Raw genomic sequence first — 20,650 nt, forward strand, 5'->3', positions numbered from 1 at the left:
TTTTAATTCATTTCTATAATTACTCTACAGTTGACTTATTCTTGAAAGGATTACTTTGTTTCTGTGAAAAGTTCCACCTTTGTATCTCCTTCCCAAGGTCTTCAGAAACAGTCTTGCCTCAAATGAAGAGGAATTTTGGCACTACATACCAGAACCTTTAACTTGTCCCCAGTCCTCCACTCAAATGCTTCAGGTATAAGTAAGGGCACCATGACAGCAAATTGTTCCTAAATGAGAACCAGGATGCTCTCAGGAAGGAGAACATTCAGTGATTTATTACTGGGCTGGTAGAGATTTAGATGTGGGAAAATAAGACCATGTATATCCAAGTTATAGAAGAAAGCCCAGACACACATGAATTCATAATTACTTTCTAAAAAATCCCACAAAAGAATGAAAGTAGACTTAAAATTTCTTTCATTCCATCCTCTAATCTTATACTTTGAATAGATAGTTGGGGGTTTTATCCTTCCAGCCACCCCCTATACACAAACAAAAATACAAAATCTCATATTTTAAATAAAGGTATAATCATCCTATATATAGTGTTTTAATATATAATTTTTTTAATTCAATGATATATGATGGAAATATTTCCATAAAGATGGCCTAGCATTTCACTCTATGATCAGGTCATAATTATACAAATTCCTTACTAATGAATTGTTTCCATTTTTTCCATGACAAGCACTACCACAGTGGTCATTTTTTATATTATCTCCGCATTCCCATAGGACATATGCATTGGTGGAAGTGCTGGGCTAAAAGTTGGACCCACTGTATGTTCTGCCAGGTATGGACAAACCACCCTTCCAACCTTTTTCCTCCCACCCTTGCATGCACTGGATATAATTAACCTTTTTCATCTTTACAAATTTGATAAATAAAAAGGTTTTTGCTCTAATATGAAATTTCTTTATTTCATTATTTCAATTGTAATTGTACAATTGAGTACCTTTCCATGTGTCCATTAGTCATTTGTATGTCTTCATTCAAGTGACTACTATTTCTTTACTATGTGCCTGCCACTGGGTATAAACTGTGGAATTGAACAGAAATGACCCCTCCCTCAGGAGATACAGGCAACACATCAATAAGTGCAAATGACGATAACTGCTGAGAAGGGAAGGTAGAGGGTGTGATGATGGAGAACAGTGAGGAAGGGGACAAGTAATCTACTCTCAAATGACTGTCAGGAAGAGCTTCTAGAAAAAGTTGACATTTAAAAGCCAAGGAGTAAAGTAGTTACTCTTGCAGAAAGCTGGGCTAGGGAGAAGAGATGCAATAATAATGGGCATAGGGAGCAACCCCTGCAAAGTTCCAGAGGCAGGTCACTATTTTCCATGATTAAAGAACAAAAAGGAGGCCTGTCATGGATTGAGCTGGTCTCTCAAGAATGTCTGTCAACTTGGGTCGGTCATGATTCCCACTGATGTGTGATTACCTACCATTTTGTCATCTGATGGGATTTTCCCTGTGTGCTGTAAATCCTATCACTATGATGCCGTGAGATGGATTAATGGCAGTTATGCTGATGAGATCTGCAAGATTAGGTAGTGTCTTGGGCCTGTCTCTTCTGAGATATAAAAGAGAGAACCGAGCGGAGAGACTAGGGGACTCATACCACCAAGAAAGCAGTGCTGGGAACATAGTGCATCCTTTGGACCCAGGGTTCCTGCAAAGTGGAACTCCTAGTCCGGGGGAAGATTGATTAGAATACTGACAGAGAAAGCCTTCCCCTGGAGCTGACATCCTAAATTTGGACATTTAGCCTACCTTACCGTGAGGAAATAAATTTCTCTTTGTTAAATTCATCCACTTGTGGTATTTCTGTTACAGGAGCACCAGATTAACTAAGAATTTCGTACTGAGAGTGGGGTGCTGCTCTAACAGACACCTAAAATGTGGATGAGGTTTTGAAACTGTGAATGGATAGAGGACAGGCAGCAGCAGAGAAGCAGAAGCAGCAGAGAACCAGCAGCAGCAGAACCAGGAGACCAGTGCCAGACAGCACTGGAGCCGACCCACAGTGTAAGAAAGCTGAGTGCCTATGCGCAGGAGGCTTCCTGGTGGAGCGGGGTGCCTCCAGGTACTCATCAGTAGAGCTACAGAGCTTTGGAATACTTGCCCAAGCAGGGGAGATGCCAGTATGAGGCCTGAAGAGCCAAGAAGCCAAGAAACCAGAAAGCAGAAGCTGAAGAGACAAGGAACACAGAAAGCCAAGCTGCCTCAGTCTCAAAAGGTATGGCCACAACCTCTGGGGTTTCAAAGGGTGAAGCCATGGCCCCTGGTATTTCTAAGGGTGGAGTTGCCACTCAGATGGACTAGGAGAATGGTGCGCCTAAAGCCGAGGGAGCAGAGTTACCGTCCCTGTAGTCCTGGAAGGTGGAGCTGAAGCCCAATGCTGAGGGACCGCCACTCAGAATCCAGAGAGTGTGGACAATACCTAGAGCCTGGAGGGCAGGGCTATTTTGTAAACGGTCTTAAAGAATAGATGAATTTTTGAATTTTGGACTTGGAGTTGATTTAAAACTTTCACTATGATATGATGGGGTGAATATGCTTTACATGTGGCAAGGACATGAATTTTGGGAGGCCAAAGGGTAGAATGTCATGGATTGAATTATGTCCCCCAAGAATGTCTGTCAACTTGGCTGGATCATGATTCCCAGTGATGTGTGATTGTCTACTACTTTGTCATCTGATGTAATTTCCTTGTGTGCTGTAAATCCTATCACTATGATGTGGTGAGATGGATGAGTGGCAGTTATGTTGATGAGATCTGCAAGATAAGGTAGTAACTTGGGCCAGTCTCTTTTGAGATATAAAAGAGAGAAGTGAGCAGAGAGACAGGGGTACCTTGTACCACCAAGAAAGCAGTGCTGGGAGCAGAGCATGTCCTTTGGACCCGAGGTCCCTGTGCAGAGAAGCTCCTAGTCTGGGGGAAGATGGATGAGGAGGTCAACAGAGAGAGTAAGCCTTCCCACGGAGCTGACACGCTGAATTTGGACTTTTAGCCTACTTTACTGTGAGGAAATAAATGTCTCTTTATTAAAGTCATCCACTTATGGTATTTCTGTTATAGGAGCACTAGATAACTAAGACAAGGCCCATGGGACATCCATATGGTGGGGAAGAGAAAATACAAACTTCTTGTTCTCTGAAATGCCTCTCTGTGTTCTTCACTCATGTTTCTAATGGGTGTTCAGCATTTTTCTTATTAATTTGCAGATTTTTATATGATAGATATTAATCCTTTGTCATATATTGCAAATTGTTTCCCTGAATTTGAATTTGTCCTCCTCTCCCTCAACAACATTTAAACAAAAGTATTTATCAGGTCAACTTCATCAATCTTTCCTTCTAGCTTATGGGTTTTATGTCATCTATTAAAATAAGATTATAAAAATATACTCCTGGGCTTCATTTTTTTATGTTTAAATTTTTGATCCAGCTGGAATTTATTTTGCATAAAAAGTAAGATATGGGACAGCTTTGGATTGCCTGTCCTCTAAAAAACGCAGTCCGTAGGTCCCAAAATCAGTCAAAGAATGATATATTTTCCCTGGTGAATGGAAGAACGAAGCTGCGTCCTTCAAGTGTCGACTATGCATAAGAGCACTGTCAGATTGTGCGGGATGAGACTGGGGTATGAATAAGTGATGCTCTGCAGAGATGGGGAACAATGAGAGGAGCAAAGAAGGTGAATGACAATCAAAAACATGAATTATCAAATGCTGATAATCATGAAACACCCATGAAATAAATGCATTATAAATACTGATGTAATAGATTAATAGAGGAGTTAATAAAGATTATTAACAGCATATTTACCTTATATGTGTTTGTTGTTTAGCTAAGGCACCCCACATATCATTAAAAACCTGTAAATAGATTTTAAAACACTTTAGAATAGCAGTTTTGGGAAATATAAAATCTTAACTAAAACTTTTAATTAGAAATATGAGAAGTATTTGGAGATACAATGAAACTCAGAAAAAAAAACTTGTAACAACATAATCTTATATTTGCAGTGTTTGATCATATCTAATTTCATACCCAACACCATCATAAGGCAGGTTTTTTTTTTTTTTTAATCTTCTTTGCAAATAAGCAAACAAGCTCAAATGGATTAAATGGTCTTCCTGAAGGTGGACAACTACTAAGAAGCGCTGCTGGATCCTGAAACCGTGTCTTCCAGCTTCAGATTCACATATCAGCACTCCTTCTACCATGCCAAGATTGTTGGCCCTGCATCTCCTTAACCATACACACACAAAGCTGGAAAACTGGCTCAGGGACTGATAATCACAGCTAGATAAGTATCTGAATACACTCCCTACATTTTCATATTCAGCAGGAACTGAGAGGTCATCAAATCTGAAATCCTATCTACAGTATGGACATTCTCTAGGACATTTCTGACAGAATTTAATCCAGCCTTGAAAGAACCATCCAGCTGCTACTTGAATGTCTAACACTTTCCCAGTCAGTCCTCCCCAATTATGGACAGCTTTGGTCAAAAGTCCTATCTCCTGGAATTGGCCATTACTTTTTTTTTATATATAATTTTTATTGTGCTTTAAGTGAGTTTACAAATCAAGTCAGTCTCTCACACAAAAACCCATATACACCTTGCTACACGCTCCCAATTACTCTCCCCCTAATGAGACAGCTTGCTCTCTCCCTCCACTCTCTCTTTTCGTGTCCATTTTGCCAGCTTCTAATCCCCTCCACCCTCTCATCTCCCCTCCAGGCAGGAGATGCCAACATAGTCTCAAGTGTCCACCTGATCCAAGAAGCTCACTCCTCACCAACATCCCTCTCCAACCCATTGTCCAGTCCAATCCATGTCTGAAGAGTTGGCTTTGGGAATGGTTCCTGTCCTGGGCCAACAGAAGGTCTGGGGGCCAGGACCACCAGGGTCCTTCCAGTCTCAGTCAGGCCATTAAGTCTGGTCTTATGAGAATTTGGGGTCTGCATCCCATTGCTCTCCTGCTCCCTCAGGGGTTCTCTATTGTGTTCCCTGTCAGGGCAGTCATCAGTTGTAGGCAGGCACCATCTAGTTCTTCTGGTCTCAGGATGATGTCGTTTCCGGTTCATGTGGTCCTTTCTGTCTCTTGGGCTCGTAATCGCCTTGTGTCCTTGGCGTTCTTCATTCTCCTTTGATCCAGGTGGGTTGAGACCAATTGATGCATCTTAGATGGCTGCTTGCTAGCGTTTAAGACCCCAGACGCCACTCTTCAAAATGGGATGCAGAATGTTTTCTTAATAGATTTTATTATGCCAATTGACTTAGATGTCCCCTGAAACCATGGTCCCCAGACTCCTGCCCCTGCTACGCTGGCCTTTGAAGCATTCAGTTTATTCAAGAAACTTCTTTGCTTTTGGTGTAGTCCCATTGTGCTGACCTCCACTGTATTGTGTGCTTTCTTTCCTTTCACCTAAAGCAGTTCTTATCTACTATCTAATTAGTGAATGCCCCTCTCCCACCCCCCTCCCTCCCCCCTCTTGTAACCACAAAAGAATGTTTTCTTCTCAGCTTAAACTATTTCTCAAGTTGTTATAATAGTGGTCTTATACAATATTTGGCCTTTTGCCACTGACTAATTTCACTCGGCATAATGCCTTCCAGGTTCCTCCATGTTATGAAATGTTTCACAGATTCCTCACTGTTCGTTATTGATGCGCGGTATTCCATTGTGTGAATATACCATAATTTATTTATCCATTCATCCGCTGATGGGCACCTTGGTTGCTTCCATCTTTTTGCTATTGTAAACAGTGCTGCAATAAACCTGGGTGTGCATATATCTGTTCGTGTAAAGGCTCTTATTTCTCTAGGATATAGTCCAAGGAGTGAGATTGCTGGATCTTTTGGTAGTTCTATTTCTAGCTTTTTAAGAAAGTGCCAAATCGATTTCCAAAGTGGTTGTACCATTTAACATTCCCACCAGCAGTGTAGAAGTGTTCCAATCTCTCCACAGCCTCTCCAACATTTATTATTTTGTGTTTTTTGGATTAATGACAGCCTTGTTGGGGTGAGATGAAATCTCATTGTAGTTTTGATCTGCATTTCTCTAATGGCTAATGATCATGAACATTTCCTCATATATCTGTTAGGTACCTGAATGTCTTCTTTAGTGAAGTGTCTATTCATATCGTTTGCCCATTTTTTAATTGGGTTATTTGTCTTTTTGTAGTTGAGTTTTTGCAGTATCATGTAGATTTCATAGATCAGACGCTGATCAGAAATGTCAGAGCTAAAAACTTTTTCCCAGTCTGTAGGTAGTCTTTTTACTCTTTTGGTGAAGTCTTTGGATGAGCATAGGTGTTTGATTTTTAGGTGCTCCCAGTTATCTAGTTTTTCTTCTACATTCTTTATAATGTTTTGTATCTGTTTAGCCATGTATTAGGGCTCCTAACATCCCTATTTTTTCTTCCATGATCTTTATCATTTTAGATTTTATATTTAGGTCTTTGATCCATTTTGAGTTAGTTTTTGTGTATGGAGTGAGGTATGGGTCTTGTTTCATGCCATACTTCTATCTAAGGAATTAGAATGAGTGTAATCTTATTTTCAAGTGACAGGCTTTAAAATATTTGAAAGCAATTATCCTCTTTCCATTGGGATCTTTTCTTCTTTAAATAAAACATCCCAGCTTCCTGAATCTGATCCTCTCTAGCCATCCAGGTGGCTTTTTCTGTATATATTCTAGATTGCCAATGTCTAATGTTTGAGTACCTACGAGGTGTGCACCCAGATAAAGTATGCAAAGCAAAAGTGCAAAGAAAGTACAGGGTCTGGCATGCAGGAAGAAGTGACTATATATGTGCTGACTAGAGTTGAAAGTGCTGTGGGGATACTAAGCTGAATATATATGATGTCCAATGTGGGGGCTACGGTGCTGACTCCGGTTCTTGCTCTCCTCCTGTTTTTGTTTTTTTTTTAAGAATTTATTTTATCTTTTGTTGTTGGAAATATGCATAGCAGAACCCCCTAGCTTTTTAATGGACAAAATGTAAGGCTAGTAACAACCTCTCTGACCTTCCAATTCTGCATCCATCAAATGGGGATGATAATATGTGTCTACCCTAAAGGACTGTCAAACAACCAATTGAAATAACATGAGTGAAAAGATCTTGGGAGAGTATAAAGCACAATACAAATGTATAACATGAATGAAAATTATAGTGCAGAAAATCCTACAAACATATGACATTGGTTAACACAGAAATCACTAACTACAAACCAGAAAACTTTCAGAGTCTAACATTTCTTATTCGATCACGGATTAATTTCAATTCATTACCTTTAAAAAAAGAGAATATCATACCTGCTCTTTCTCATTAAAGACCGAAGATTCTCTGGCCTGATGTACATCTATCCTTAGAATTTCATTATCATAGCCAAGTTAGGAGTCTAAACATTTTATTTTATCTATTTTATTAATACATCATTAATAATTTATTTTCCTTTTGATAAATATGATCCAGGAGTTAGTGGATACTGCACAAATCACTTAGAAAGGTATATATTAAATGTTTTAAATAGTAAAAAAAAAATTTTTTTTCAATTTTTAAAAAGAAATTAAATTTTTTTTTAAGATTAAAAAAGAAACAATATATAAAAATTAAAAACAAGTCAGTAATGATTTACTTAGACAAAGCAAGTTGTATCTGGGAGAACAGAGTCTCTTTAACTATTTCTTCTCAAATAACATCAAAATCTGAGCCATTCTCTTCCTGTATCTCTTTTATACAAACAGATACCAGAAGATTTTAAAGGCTTCTAACTGTGGATCAATCACTATGAGTAAGAAAATACAGAATATGTGTCATTAAACCCACGTAATAAGTTTATCATATTAACACTTAGCTAAGTATAAAGACATGTAACCATGTAAAAACAAGAACACTTTTTTTTTAAGTATAAAGACATGTAACCATGTAAAAACAAGAACACGTTTTATTACAAGGAAGAGCTCTTAAGTGATAAGTGATAAACATACCTTTCTAACAATTGCAATAAACACTACAAGAACCACAGGAAGCAGCAATGTCTTTGTATACCTCAATGGAGTCTGAAATTCACAGAGATGTTTTATTAGAGGAAAATGTTATTTTAGACAGACAAAATTTCATTGAAAATAATGAAAGTGAAATTTTAAAAAGTTTACATAGAAAAACAGTAGCATTCACCCATCTACCTACTGACTCCTACCATAAAAATGAAGGTACTTTCCACAGAAACAAACTTCCCTAGAGTGGTGAGTAAAAAACATTAACAAATACAGTTCTTACACATTACGAACTTACGAACACTTGTAAATATGAAATATGACTGGAGAGATGACTGTTCACTTTTTGTCCGCTCCTTGCCTAACCAGAAAGCTTGACCTAATATTAATCTAAGGTCAACAGAGCTCCTTTAAAAAGCTTTTCCTATACACTTTGTGGGGAACAAAAATCTCACCCATGATACATACACACAAACACAAAATAATGACTAGTGTTTACAAGGTGAACAAAAGGTATTTTTATATCTTCTTTAGTAACGTAATCATAAAAAAATATTTTTAGTAACAAGCTCTACAACACTGTACCCCTCAGCTCCTCTCAATAATTTATTTAGGTCAGTCTTAAAAGAATCCCGGCCTTGAAATTTCCAAATTGTCATTTATTTGCTTTCCCACATATCCCCTTACAAAAGTAAAAATATATTATTGAGTCAAATACTGTTTGCCTTTCTAAATACTTTTAAAAAGAGAAACCTAGTCTCAACCACAGGAGCCCTGGTAGCACTGTGGCTAAGCACTCGGCTGCTAACTGAAAGGTCAGCAGTTTGAACCCACCAGCCACTTTACAGGAGAAAGATGTGGCAGTCTGCTTCCATAAGATTAAGAGCCTTGGAAACCCTATGGGGCAGTTCTACTCTGTCTTACAGTGTCCTTATGAGTCAGAATTGACTTGATGGCAGTGGGTTTGGTTTTGGTTTTTAGTCTCAACCACATTAGAAACACTGGTACTTCTTAATTCGACAAAGTATACAGTAAGTAGTATTGTCTACTTTTTTTCACTCATTACTCTGATTTTCTCACCCACTGTCCCATATTGTTGTTATTGGGTACCGTCAAGTTGATTTCAACTCATAGCAACCCCATGTCACAGTGTACAACTGCCCCATAGAGTTTTCTAGGCTGTCATCTTTTCTGGAGCAGTTCATCAGGCCTTGCTCTAGCACAGCCACTCAGTGGGTTCCAACTGCCCTACCTTTCGGTTAATACCCAAGCACTCATCATTGCACCACCAGGGCTTCTAAAGGCCAGTGGCTAAAAAAGGAATCTTTAGATAATATTATTCTTCCCTAAACTCTGTTGTTACTGTTGGCTTAAAAAGACAGGAAAGAAAGAAAACACCAAAATGGATGTCAGAAGAGACTCTGAAACTTGCTCTGGAAAGTAGAATAGCTAAAACAAATTGAAGAAATGATGACATAAAAGAGCCGAACAGAAGATTTCAAAAGGCAGCTCGAGAATACAAAGTATTATAATGAAATGTGCAAAGATCTTCAGTTAGAAAACCAAAAGGGAAGAACACATTCGGCATTTCTCAAGCTGAAAGAACTGCAGAAAAAATTCAAGCCTTGAGTTGCAATATGGAAGGATTCTAACAGCAAGATACCGAATGACACAGGAAGCATCAAAAGAAGATGGAAGGAATACACACAGTCCCTGTACCAAAAAGAACTGGTCCATGTTCAACCACTTCAGGAGCTGGCATATGATTAAGAACCAATGGTACTAAAGGAAGAAGTCCAATCTGCACTGGAGGCACTGGTGAAAAACAAGTCTCCAGGAATTGACAGAATACCAATTAATATGTTTCAACAAACGGATGCAATGCTGGAAACACTCGCTCATCTACACCAAGAAATTTGGAAGACAGCTATCTGGCCAAATGACTAGAAGAGATCCATATTTGTGCCCATTCCAAAGAAAGGTGACCCGAAAGAATGCAGAAATTATCAAACAATATCATTAATATCACACACAAGTAAAATTTTGCTGAAGGTAATTAAAAAATGGTTGTAGCAGTACCTTGACAGGAGCTGACAGAAATTCAAGCAAGATTCAGGAATGGACGTGGAATGAGAGATATCACTGCTGATGTCAGATGGATCTTAGTGGAAAGCAAAGAATACTAAAAAGATGTTTATCTGTGTATTATGCAAAGATATTTGACTGTGTGGATTATAACAAATTATGGATGACAAAGAACAGGAACTTCAGAACACTTAATTTTGCTCATGAGCAGCCTGTACATAGATCAAGAGGCAGTTGTTTGAACACAGCAAGAGGATACTGAGTAGTTTAAAATCAGGAAAGGTGTGTGTCAGGGTTGTATCCTTTCACCATACTTATTCAGTCTGTATGCTAAGCAAATAATTTGAGAAGCTGTACTATAATGAAGAACATGGCAACAGGATTGGAGGAAGACTCATTAACAATCTGCTATATATAGATGACACAACATTGCTTGCTAAAAGCGAAGAGGACATGAAGTTACTTGAAGTAACTGAAGATCAAAAACTTACTTGAAGAACTTACAGCCTTCAGTATGGATTAAACCTCAACATAAAGAAAAAAAAAATCCTCGCAACTGGACCAATAAGCAACATTTCAAATGGAGAAAAGATAGAAGTTGTCAAGGATATAATTTCACTTGAATCCACAATCTACAACCATGGAAGCAGCAGTCAAGAAATCAAATGACATATTGCACTGGGCAATACATTACTTTGAGAACTAAGGTGCACCCAACCTAAACCATGGTATTTTCAATTGCTTCATATGCGAGTGAAAGGTGGACAATGAGTAAGTAAAACCGAAAAAGAACTGATGCATTTGAGCTATGGTGTTGGCGAAGAATACTGAATAAACCATGGACTGCGAGAAAAATGAACAAATCCGTCTTGGAAGAAGTACAGCCAGAATGCTCCTTAGAAGCGAGGATGGCAAGGCTTCGTCTCATGTACATTGTACAAGTTATCAGGAGGGCCCAGCCCCTGGAGAAAGACATCGTGTTGGCTAAAGTAGAGGGTCAGCGTAAAAGAGGAAAACCCTTGATGAGATGGACTGACACAGTGGCCGCAATAATGGATTCAAACATGGCAGCAACTGCGAGGATGGTGTAGAGGGTCAGCGTAAAAGAGGAAAACCCTTGATGAGATGGACTGACACAGTGGCCGCAATAATGGATTCAAACATGGCAGCAACTGCGAGGATGGTGCAGGACCAAGCAGTGTTTAATTCCGTTTTACACAGAGTCGCTGTGAGTCGGGACTCACTTGATGGCATCTAACAACGACAAACTCTGTTGCTGGAGGCTGTCAGGTTGTTTTCAACTTACAGCAACCTGTTATCACAGAACAGACCTGCCCTGTAAGGTCTCCAGGCTGTAGTTTTTACAGGAGCTGATCGCCAGGACTTTCCCCTGTGCTGGGTGAATTCAAACCATCAACCTTTTGGTTAACAGCTGATTGCTTAACTATTGTACCACCAGGCTTCTTAGTCCATATTAGATAAGTAAATAATTCTGATAATTTATTATACGCACTGCATACTTCACACAGTTAGAAATTCCATTAAAAAGAAGTTTCACATTTTTACTTTACTATTTACCTTTATAAATACTTGCATGGTACTTAATATTAAAATATAATCCTTTCTATTTTGTAAATTTTAAATTATGACTGAATCTAAGCAAAAAATCATGTGGCTAAAACTATTTTATCATTTAAATAATCAAACATTTTTCTAATAATAATAAATGTAAGAACAATATAAGACACAGGTGTATGCCTTAAATTTTAATGTCAAAACTGTGTTAAAGTAACAAAATTTAACGAAGTGTTCAAAAAAATTTTTAAATCATGTTCAAAAAACATTTTAAAATGTATTTTTTAATATTTGTGGTTAATGGAAAATCAGATTAGCATCAGACCTTAGGCCAGAAGACACTGGAGTAACATATTTAAGATACTCAAGGAAAGACAGACACATGGGCCAAAGATTTTACATCTCCCCAAACTGACCTTTGTGTATAAAGATCATAGGTAAGACATTTTGAACATGTAAAAACTCATGAGCCCTTCCTGAGGAATACACTGGAGAGCAAGTGTCACACAACCAAGACATGACAAGAGGGGCTTCAAGTCAAAATGGGAAGCGAGCATTAAAAAAAAAAAAAGTATTTACCTATACAATTATGACTTAATGATGGGAATAAAGATGACAGAAGAGTATGAGTGGTTATATGTGCTGGCAATGAAGATACAATGGCACTATTAAAACATGGAGAGGCAGAGTATACAGAAAGTACAATAATCTCAATGACTATTAAAAAAAGTTCCCACTGAGTAGACTGACTCACAGCAGCCCCATGTGTGTCAGAGGAGAACTAGGCTCCATAGGGTTTTTAATGGCTGATTTTTTGGAAGCAGATTATCAGGTCTTTCTTTTGAAGTAGCTCTGGGTAGACATGAAGCTCCAACCTGTTGGTTAGCAGTCAAGTGCAGGGATTCCCTCACTGATTATAAAGCCCACTGACATTGAGTCAATTCTGACTCATAGCAACCCTATACGACAGACTAAAACTGCCTCATGGGTTTTCCAAGGAGCAGTTGGTGGATTTGAACCACTGACCCTTTGGTTAGCAGCCTGAGTTCTTAGCCACTGCACTACCACGGCGCCACTCACTGATTACCAAAACCAAAAACCAAACCCAGTGCTGTCAAGTCGATTCCGACTCATAGTGACCCTACAGGACAGAGTAGAACTGCCCCATAATGTTTCTGAGGACCGCCTGGCAGATTCGAACTGCCGACTCTTTGGTTAGCAGTCATGGCACTTACCCGATACACCACCAGGATTTCCTCACTGATTATTGAAATAAATTGGAATCAGGTGGGAAGTAGGGCGGTGGCAAGAAGTTACTAGGTAAGTTCAGTATTACTCTCAGTAGGAAGACGAATAGAAAGGGCTAAGGATAGTATATAAAGGTATTAATAAAGAAGTACCATTTAGAACAAAATCATAAAATTTTCTAAATACCAAAAGATACACCAGAGAGTATAGGCACATGAGAGAATATGCAAAGGAGACAAACTACACTGTGAAAGACAAGAGTGTTCTATTAGAATTATAAATTCTTTTATCATTTCTTAAAAACTGTTAATGTTCCTCTAAGTATGAAAGTTATATGTGTTTACTGTAAAAGCTTAGAAAATGCAGAAAACATACACATGACAATTTCACCTTTTAATCCGTTATCAGCCTCTCCTCTCTGATAGCTCGTCTATGAACATCCTTCAGTGACTTCTGCATATGTGTGTGCCGGTGGGATGTGTTTGACGGGAAGGGGCCGAGGGTCCTTGGTATTTATTATTTATTTTTTTAATCAATTTGGACAAACTCCTATTATAATTACACTAACCCCTAGTCTCATTTATTATATTTATGGCCAGAATTATTCCAGTTAGTCATTTGCCCTTAAATTTTTTAAATATTTAATGTACAGATGTTTTCAGTAATGTGCAAATCTACTAATCATTTCCATATGAGCTCTCCCACTAGTATTATGCCCAGAGATGAAGTTAATATTCATGAGAAATGTCTCTCAAAAATATTTTTCAGGTTTCACTTATTTTTAACACATTAATTAACTGAAATGAAGTTTGATACATGTTATACAACCCTAACCTGACTCTCCATCATACACCAAGTTTCTCAAATACTATTCACTAAATAATACATCTTCTCTCCATTTATCTGTGGTGCTTACTTCATCCCATATTAAGTATGTACACGTACACACAGGTAAGTACATGCACATGGGTCTACCCCACGTTGCCTATTTTCTGCCACAAAAACGTTCTTGTCTTGGTATCTCTGTACTTTAAGTATTGTTGCTATCTGTCTTCATACTTAAAAGGGAAAGATCCTTTTCATTGGCTTACTTTTTTTAATACCATAATTTAAATATATGATCACTACAGAAAATTTCAGAAAATGCAAGTTACAAAAAAAGTTAATCATCATTTATCTCTCCACCCAAAAACCAGTTTGAGTTTTGCTTTCTCACACTTTACTATACATGTGTTACCTGTACTTAAATGAGATTGAGCCATTTGTTCACTCCATTTCACATCTTGAGCATCTATGTCAGTATGATATGATGTTAAATTGTCCCCCTTCCCCACTGTATGACCAAATCATCCAAGGGGCATTCTCCCTGAATGGGCACTGCATACCTGTACCACAGTCCCTATGAAGATCCCTGGGCACGTGGAGCACCGATGCTGGAAAGAGCTTTACTGTGTTCTTCAAATTCACTGAGGTCATGCTATGCCTCCACAAACCCTCTTCCATCACATCCCTGATAGTTAAAACTTTTAGGTAATACTGGCATTGATGACGTCCTCAATAATGTTCACAGCCTTCTGCTAAGTCCTACCATTCCTACACCTTTTATCAGCCATGATATGTCAGAACCATTTGCCAGAACACAAAATAAATGAAGACTGATTAGTCACTGGTTTTTTATGGGATAAGTCACTGTAGTAAACAGTCCATCTGCAGGAGACACTTGGAATAGGTCGTGGCTGAGGGCTCGCAGTGTGAAGCAGTAGCATCCACTGGCCTGTGGACACTGGGCTCGCTCTCACTTGGCCCCTGGGGCAAGAACGCATATGTCTACAGAATACCATGGACCAGTTTAACATGTACATACCACTGAACCAGACTTTTACAAATAATATAATGTTATAATAAACTGCAGGGGTGCTGTTAAAAAAGCCACACATATACATGTTTGTTGACCCAAACTAGCGTATTTCAAAATAATTTTATTTTATATAAAATATTATTAAAAGATCAAAGCGGTTTCCTGTGTATTATCTCATTTTGTTTCGACAATTTTTGTAGCACACTGCTGGAAACTAGTAAACTATGACAGTTGACCCAAACTAGCGTATTTCAAAATAATTTTATTTTATATAAAATATTATTAAAAGATCAAAGCGGTTTCCTGTGTATTATCTCATTTTGTTTCGACAATTTTTGTAGCACACTGCTGGAAACTAGTAAACTATGACACAAAGGGTGAGGGTCACTTGCTCAAGAACATCAAGTAATGTTGCAGGCTTGTGTCTCACAGTCCACTAAACATTCTCTCATTTCCTTCTAAACATCTGAGTACAGTTTTAGAAAGAAAAATGTTGTTGGAATGAAAAACTTGTACTCAATCATATCTTTAAAGTGATGCAATCACTCAATTGAACAACAAAATGAGTGGCAATGTAAGAGCTTGAGAGCTTGGCTGAATTAATGCCTATCTTTGAAAAGAGGCAACTTGAAATGCCTCTGTGTTTACTCATCCGAGAACTATTGCTAGCCTCAATGCATGCTTCTAAGTTATCAAAATGCGAGAAGGCCATACACTTCAGGGATCTGCACTAAGGTAAATAGGAACTTTTCCTCTAAGCTGCCAGATTTCCCTTTTTCTTCAAAGTGAGATAACACCACGGAGGAAAGAGTCTGAAATAACAGGAGCACCCTTTATGAAAGATGAATAGACCTCTAAACATAAGGAATGAAAAATAGAAATCGCATCTTACCTCCTTTTCCATAAAGTCAAACTCTGCTGCGCAGGTGTACAATAAAGTATCAAAATCCTTGTAACTGAAGAATTTTGATGTTAATAAGTTGCCAATGTGAGCCTAATAAGAAACCAAATGAGGTACCATTAAGCCATACATTGTAATAATGCATACCTTAATCTTAATGTGATCTAAAAATATTTTCACTACACTTTAGAGCCCGCTGTAGCCATACAGGGCCTGCTTTTGTTACAGCATGAAGTGCCTTGCCATCCAACTTCACAATTCTCCCTTCTTTTGCTGACAAGTGATAGCTCTGACACCATCCTACCCTCCACGCTCAACATACCAAAGGCTTTATTGCCCTTGGGCTTTCCTGTTCATTGTACTAACCCTAGTAAAATGCACCATGCAACATGTTTGCAGGAGCCTCTCAGGAGGTGTGGGTTTGGAAATACATACAGACTTCTATGAATCACACAGGGGCAAAGGGCTATGAAGGAAAGAAACAGAAATACAATTCTGATTCCTGAAAGGAGACTGGAAAAACATGTTGAAAATGGAGAAGATGAACAGACCTTGAATTAAAAAGCACCTTTTGACTGAAATCAACTTTTATGCAATTCTTTATATTTTATCAAGTGCTCTCACGTGTATCACCTCATTTACTTACTACAAGAAGCCATATGAGGGAGGCGTAGTTCTTTTTTTAAACTAAGAAAACTGTGGCTCAAAGATATAATACATCTGCCAAATTTTGAAGTTTATTACTTTATTATTATTAAAAAGGCAAGGAGCAAAAAGGGGAAAATTATATCTAAGACGAACCATAACTAAAATCATAAATGGCATCTGCAGGAAGTAGGATAGAGGTCGGGGTGGGAACTAAAAGGTGGGGGAATGTGCTGAAGAATTCTAAAACACATTCTCTTGTTGGGGAAAATGTATTTGAAAGGGAGAATATGGTAGCCCATACCCTTATCCGCAGTTTCCCTTTCCCTGGTTTCAGTTACCCACAGTCAACTGTGGTTTGAAAATGTCAAATGGGTACTTAGCGTGATGCAATCTCATGCCGTCCTGCTCCATCATCCCCATTAACTTTTATTTCAGTATACTGTTATAATTGTTCTATTTTAGTATTAGTTATTGTTGTTAATCTCTTACTGTGCCTAATTTATAAATTAAACTTTGCCACAGGTATGATGTATAGGACAAATCACATATACATAAAGTTCGATACCATCTGAGGTTTCAGGCATCCACAGGAGGTCTTGGAATGTATTCCCTGTGGATAATGGGGGACTACTGTATACAACTTCTTAAATAATTTAAAAACACAACCCAAAGAAAATTAAAAAAAAAAATCTAAAAAGAAAAAGTTGAAAAAAAAATTTAAATGGTAAAAAATAAGTCCCAATATAATAATAATTACCATTTACTTAAAGAGCTTAAATTCACTAAAGAACAGATACTCAAATTGGATTCAAGGGATGGAAGTCTAGTATTATGCTGCCTCTGGGAGTGCAAATGGTTAAGCACTCAACTACTAACTGAAAGACCAGCAGTGTGAACCACCCAGAGGGGCCTTGGAAGTCAGCCCTGGCAATCTGCTTCTGAAAAGGTCACAGCCTTGAAAATCCTAAGGAGTGCAGTTCTACTCTGCACACATGGGGTCACCATGAGTTCGGAATCAACTCGATGGCAACTGGTTTGATTTTGGTTTTTAACTATAGACTGTCTCCCAGAGACACACTTCAGATTTACTAACACAAATAACTTGAAAGTAAAAGGATGGAAAAAGTATACCACGCAAACCATAATCATAAGAGCTGAGATATATATTAATATCAGACAACAGGGACTTTATGACAAGAAACACTACCAGAAACAAGGAGGAAACGTCGTAATGACAAAGGGTCAATTCATAAACAAGATGTAACAATTATAAATATATACACACCTAACACCAGGGAAACCCCGGTGGCACAGTGGTTAAGAGCTAAGCTCCAAAATAAATGAAGCAAAACGTGACAGAATTAAAAAGAAAAACAGACAATTCAACAATTATAGTTAGGAATTTTAATATCTTTTCTTGATAATTGATAGAACTACAGAAAAATTCAGTAAGAGTACAGGAGCCTTAGAAAACACTATCGACCAATTTGATTTAAATGACATTTATAGAACAGTAGAAAAAACTTTTTTTTCAAACACACATGAAACACTCTTTAGGCTAGATGATATGGTAAAAAAAAAACTCCGTGCCGTCGAGTCAATACCATGGTAGGCTATGAAAAGTTCTTAATAAATTTAAAAATATTAAAGTATGTTCTCCAAACACAATAGTCAAATTAGAAATCAAAAACAGAAAGAAATCCGGGCAATATCCAGATATTTGGAAATTAAACAGCATTCATCTAAACAACGCTTGGGTTAAAAAAGAATTACAGGGCAATTAGAAAATATTTGGAACTGAGTAAAAACTAAAACAAAATGTAACAAAAACTGATGAGAAGCAGCCAAAGCAGTGATGAGAGAGAAATGCAGAACTTTAAACTGTATTAGAAAAGTCCCAAAGCAGTAATCTAAGATTTCACCTTAAGAACTAGAAAAAGAAGAGCCCATTATCTTAAATGTTACTGAAAAAGCAACTGGTTTTCAAAGTGGCTTTTTAAAGTCCCCAGAATTCACTGCTAATAGAATTACACATAAGTAAAATTTGCGAAGTGGAAATATTTCAGCCATAGTTTCTGGCACATCAGGCTTCTACCCAAGAGGAGTGTTGAAAGGGGCAGGGATGGGAAATGAGGGGTGTACTGAGGACGGGGTGGGGGTGGGTAGAAATGCTTCTCAGGACTTGGGTGGCCTTGCCATTCTCTTCCTTTGACCAATGTCAAAATTAAGAGTTTATGAGCTAATGTCCTTGGATCAATGTTACAAATTTCTACAAAAATTAAAATTACAACTAAATTAATTCTAATTGGGATGTAATTGTTTCTATAGCACTTTTGATGGCCCTGGTATAACATGAGGCTGTGATAAGAATGACAGTGGTCACTTAAAGCTAATCGATACCCTAACTGGTCTGTCTTCCCCAGTGAGAAAGTGGGTTCCATAAACCTGGGACTTAGGATATTTCTCTTTTCTTCCTGCTCACTCTCATTCTCAATGACCCAAACACCTTTCAGATCTCATCTTAACAGTCACTTCCAAAAGCCTTCCTTGGCTTTCCTGTGTATTCCTGTGGCACCCCGAGACCTCTGCCAAAAACATGTTCTGCCAGATCCTGGGTCAGGTGACCCCATTCCTAGTGTCCTCACTTGTCCAAATTGTTTCAGGGTGCGGCTGCCTCCGTTTCCCTGGGTGTGTCTTCCTTCACAGTCACATACCATTCTTCAGGCTGAACCATGTCTTGCCTTATGCTGCCTTCCTCGTTGCCCCCAGGCCCCTAAGCTCCCCTATTTCCAGTATTTTCGATCTATGGTTGGTTGAATCTGCAGATACGGAGGGCCAACTGTACTTAATTTTATCACAGCCTTCATTATATCGTATGATAATTGCTAGAAATTGTTCCTATCTCCCCCTAAGACCCCCATCTTGCTCAGCTTTATATCCCTAGCATGCATTCCATTGCCAGGCATATAGCAGGTACATACTGAATGGATGCACAAATAAAAACATTTTAGACTCTTAAGAAATAAACTCTCTTAAGTCTCTCCAGTGGTTGTAGGCCGACCATGTAACGGCCCAATTTATTTCAATCTCTTCTTTAAGCAAAAAATTCCCTTGTTCATATGAAGTCCTATATACATGTCCAGTATGTAAGAGATTACAGCAAAGCTGCTCTGGGTGAAAGAGGAGCTAACAGTGGGTAGGGGAGTAGACAGACCCCATGTAAGAGTCCTTGGAAGTCCTAGGACTTTACAGAATCCAGCTGCAAAACCACAGCTTTAATCTATTACAGTATTAGGAAAATTAGCCAATAAAAATACATTACAGGAAAAAATACGTGGTTTACTCTTTTCATGTTGGTTGTATTGCTTTGTTTTTTAATTAAACCTTTGACAGCCTCCTGACTTAGGATGTATTGATTAAACAATTAAAATAGGCAAAGCAACTAAAGATATGAAGAATCATTAAAGTTACAGATCAAAATCCTCATTTTCTTTCACACCTAACTACCAAAAAAAGGAAAAAACCAAAAAAACAAAAATCTCTGAATAAGAACAACTTGGATTAAACTGGCAAAAACTGAAGCCTTTTTGAAATTCTTATTACCTATAAAGGCTTATAAATAAACCCTATTAAAGATTAAACAGGAAACCGGGGGGATAATGGAATTACAATATGATCTGCAGTTTAAGAGGCTCTCAAGATGACATCTTTTTCTTTCTCAAAAGTGAATTATAAAGAGGTTAGATAAAAATGGTTGTCTAGACTAAAATTTGAGCTTAATCTCTACAGTTTTCTTGCTTTAAATTTTTAAAATTTTGTGACACAGAAGGGTAAACAAAAAAATTGTGACAAGAAATTAGTTTTAGAGAACAGTGACTATACCCATAGTCACATTTACTTTATAGACAAAATAATAGGTGGACAAACTTCAGCCTGGAAACCACTAAAAAACCCACTGCCGTCATCCTGGAAGCTGGCTCAAATACAGGTACTTCAAGGACTCAAATAACTCATTCTTCCCTGTCTGATTCTTTATCAGATCTTTCAACTCTAAGCAAAAATGCACTTACATCATCTGTAATGCCAAAGATTTTAGATGTCAAATACTTGAGTATGACAGTTCCAAATAACCAAAAACATCCTTGAATAATCTGCAAAAGAAAAAAAGACAAAACAAAAATAACTTGGAATTTCTATTACTTGAGCCATCTCATGGACTTAGCCTAGGAGGAAAAAAAAAATAAATGCTTTAATCACGCATGAAATAAATATATTCAAGAGAAAGTGCTAAAAATGCATCTTAGATTAAAATAA

General features: G+C 37.9%; 1 protein-coding gene across 3 annotated transcripts in view; it reads right to left on the reverse strand.

The window, feature by feature from the left end:
- Positions 1-20,650, reverse strand: part of DPY19L1 (dpy-19 like C-mannosyltransferase 1) — a 118,133-nt gene that overhangs the window by 21,219 nt on the left and 76,264 nt on the right. For all 3 annotated transcript variants that reach the window (XM_010587174.3, XM_064290134.1, XM_064290135.1), the window contains exons 13-16: positions 20,407-20,487; positions 15,680-15,781; positions 8,013-8,084; positions 3,835-3,884 (exon numbers count right to left, since the gene is read on the reverse strand). In XM_010587174.3, the coding sequence (XP_010585476.1) occupies positions 3,835-3,884; positions 8,013-8,084; positions 15,680-15,781; positions 20,407-20,487 (305 nt within the window). The remainder of the gene's footprint in view (positions 1-3,834; positions 3,885-8,012; positions 8,085-15,679; positions 15,782-20,406; positions 20,488-20,650) is intronic.

The sequence above is a fragment of the Loxodonta africana genome, chromosome 8, assembly GCF_030014295.1.
Source record: "Loxodonta africana isolate mLoxAfr1 chromosome 8, mLoxAfr1.hap2, whole genome shotgun sequence".
NCBI lineage: Eukaryota > Metazoa > Chordata > Mammalia > Proboscidea > Elephantidae > Loxodonta > Loxodonta africana.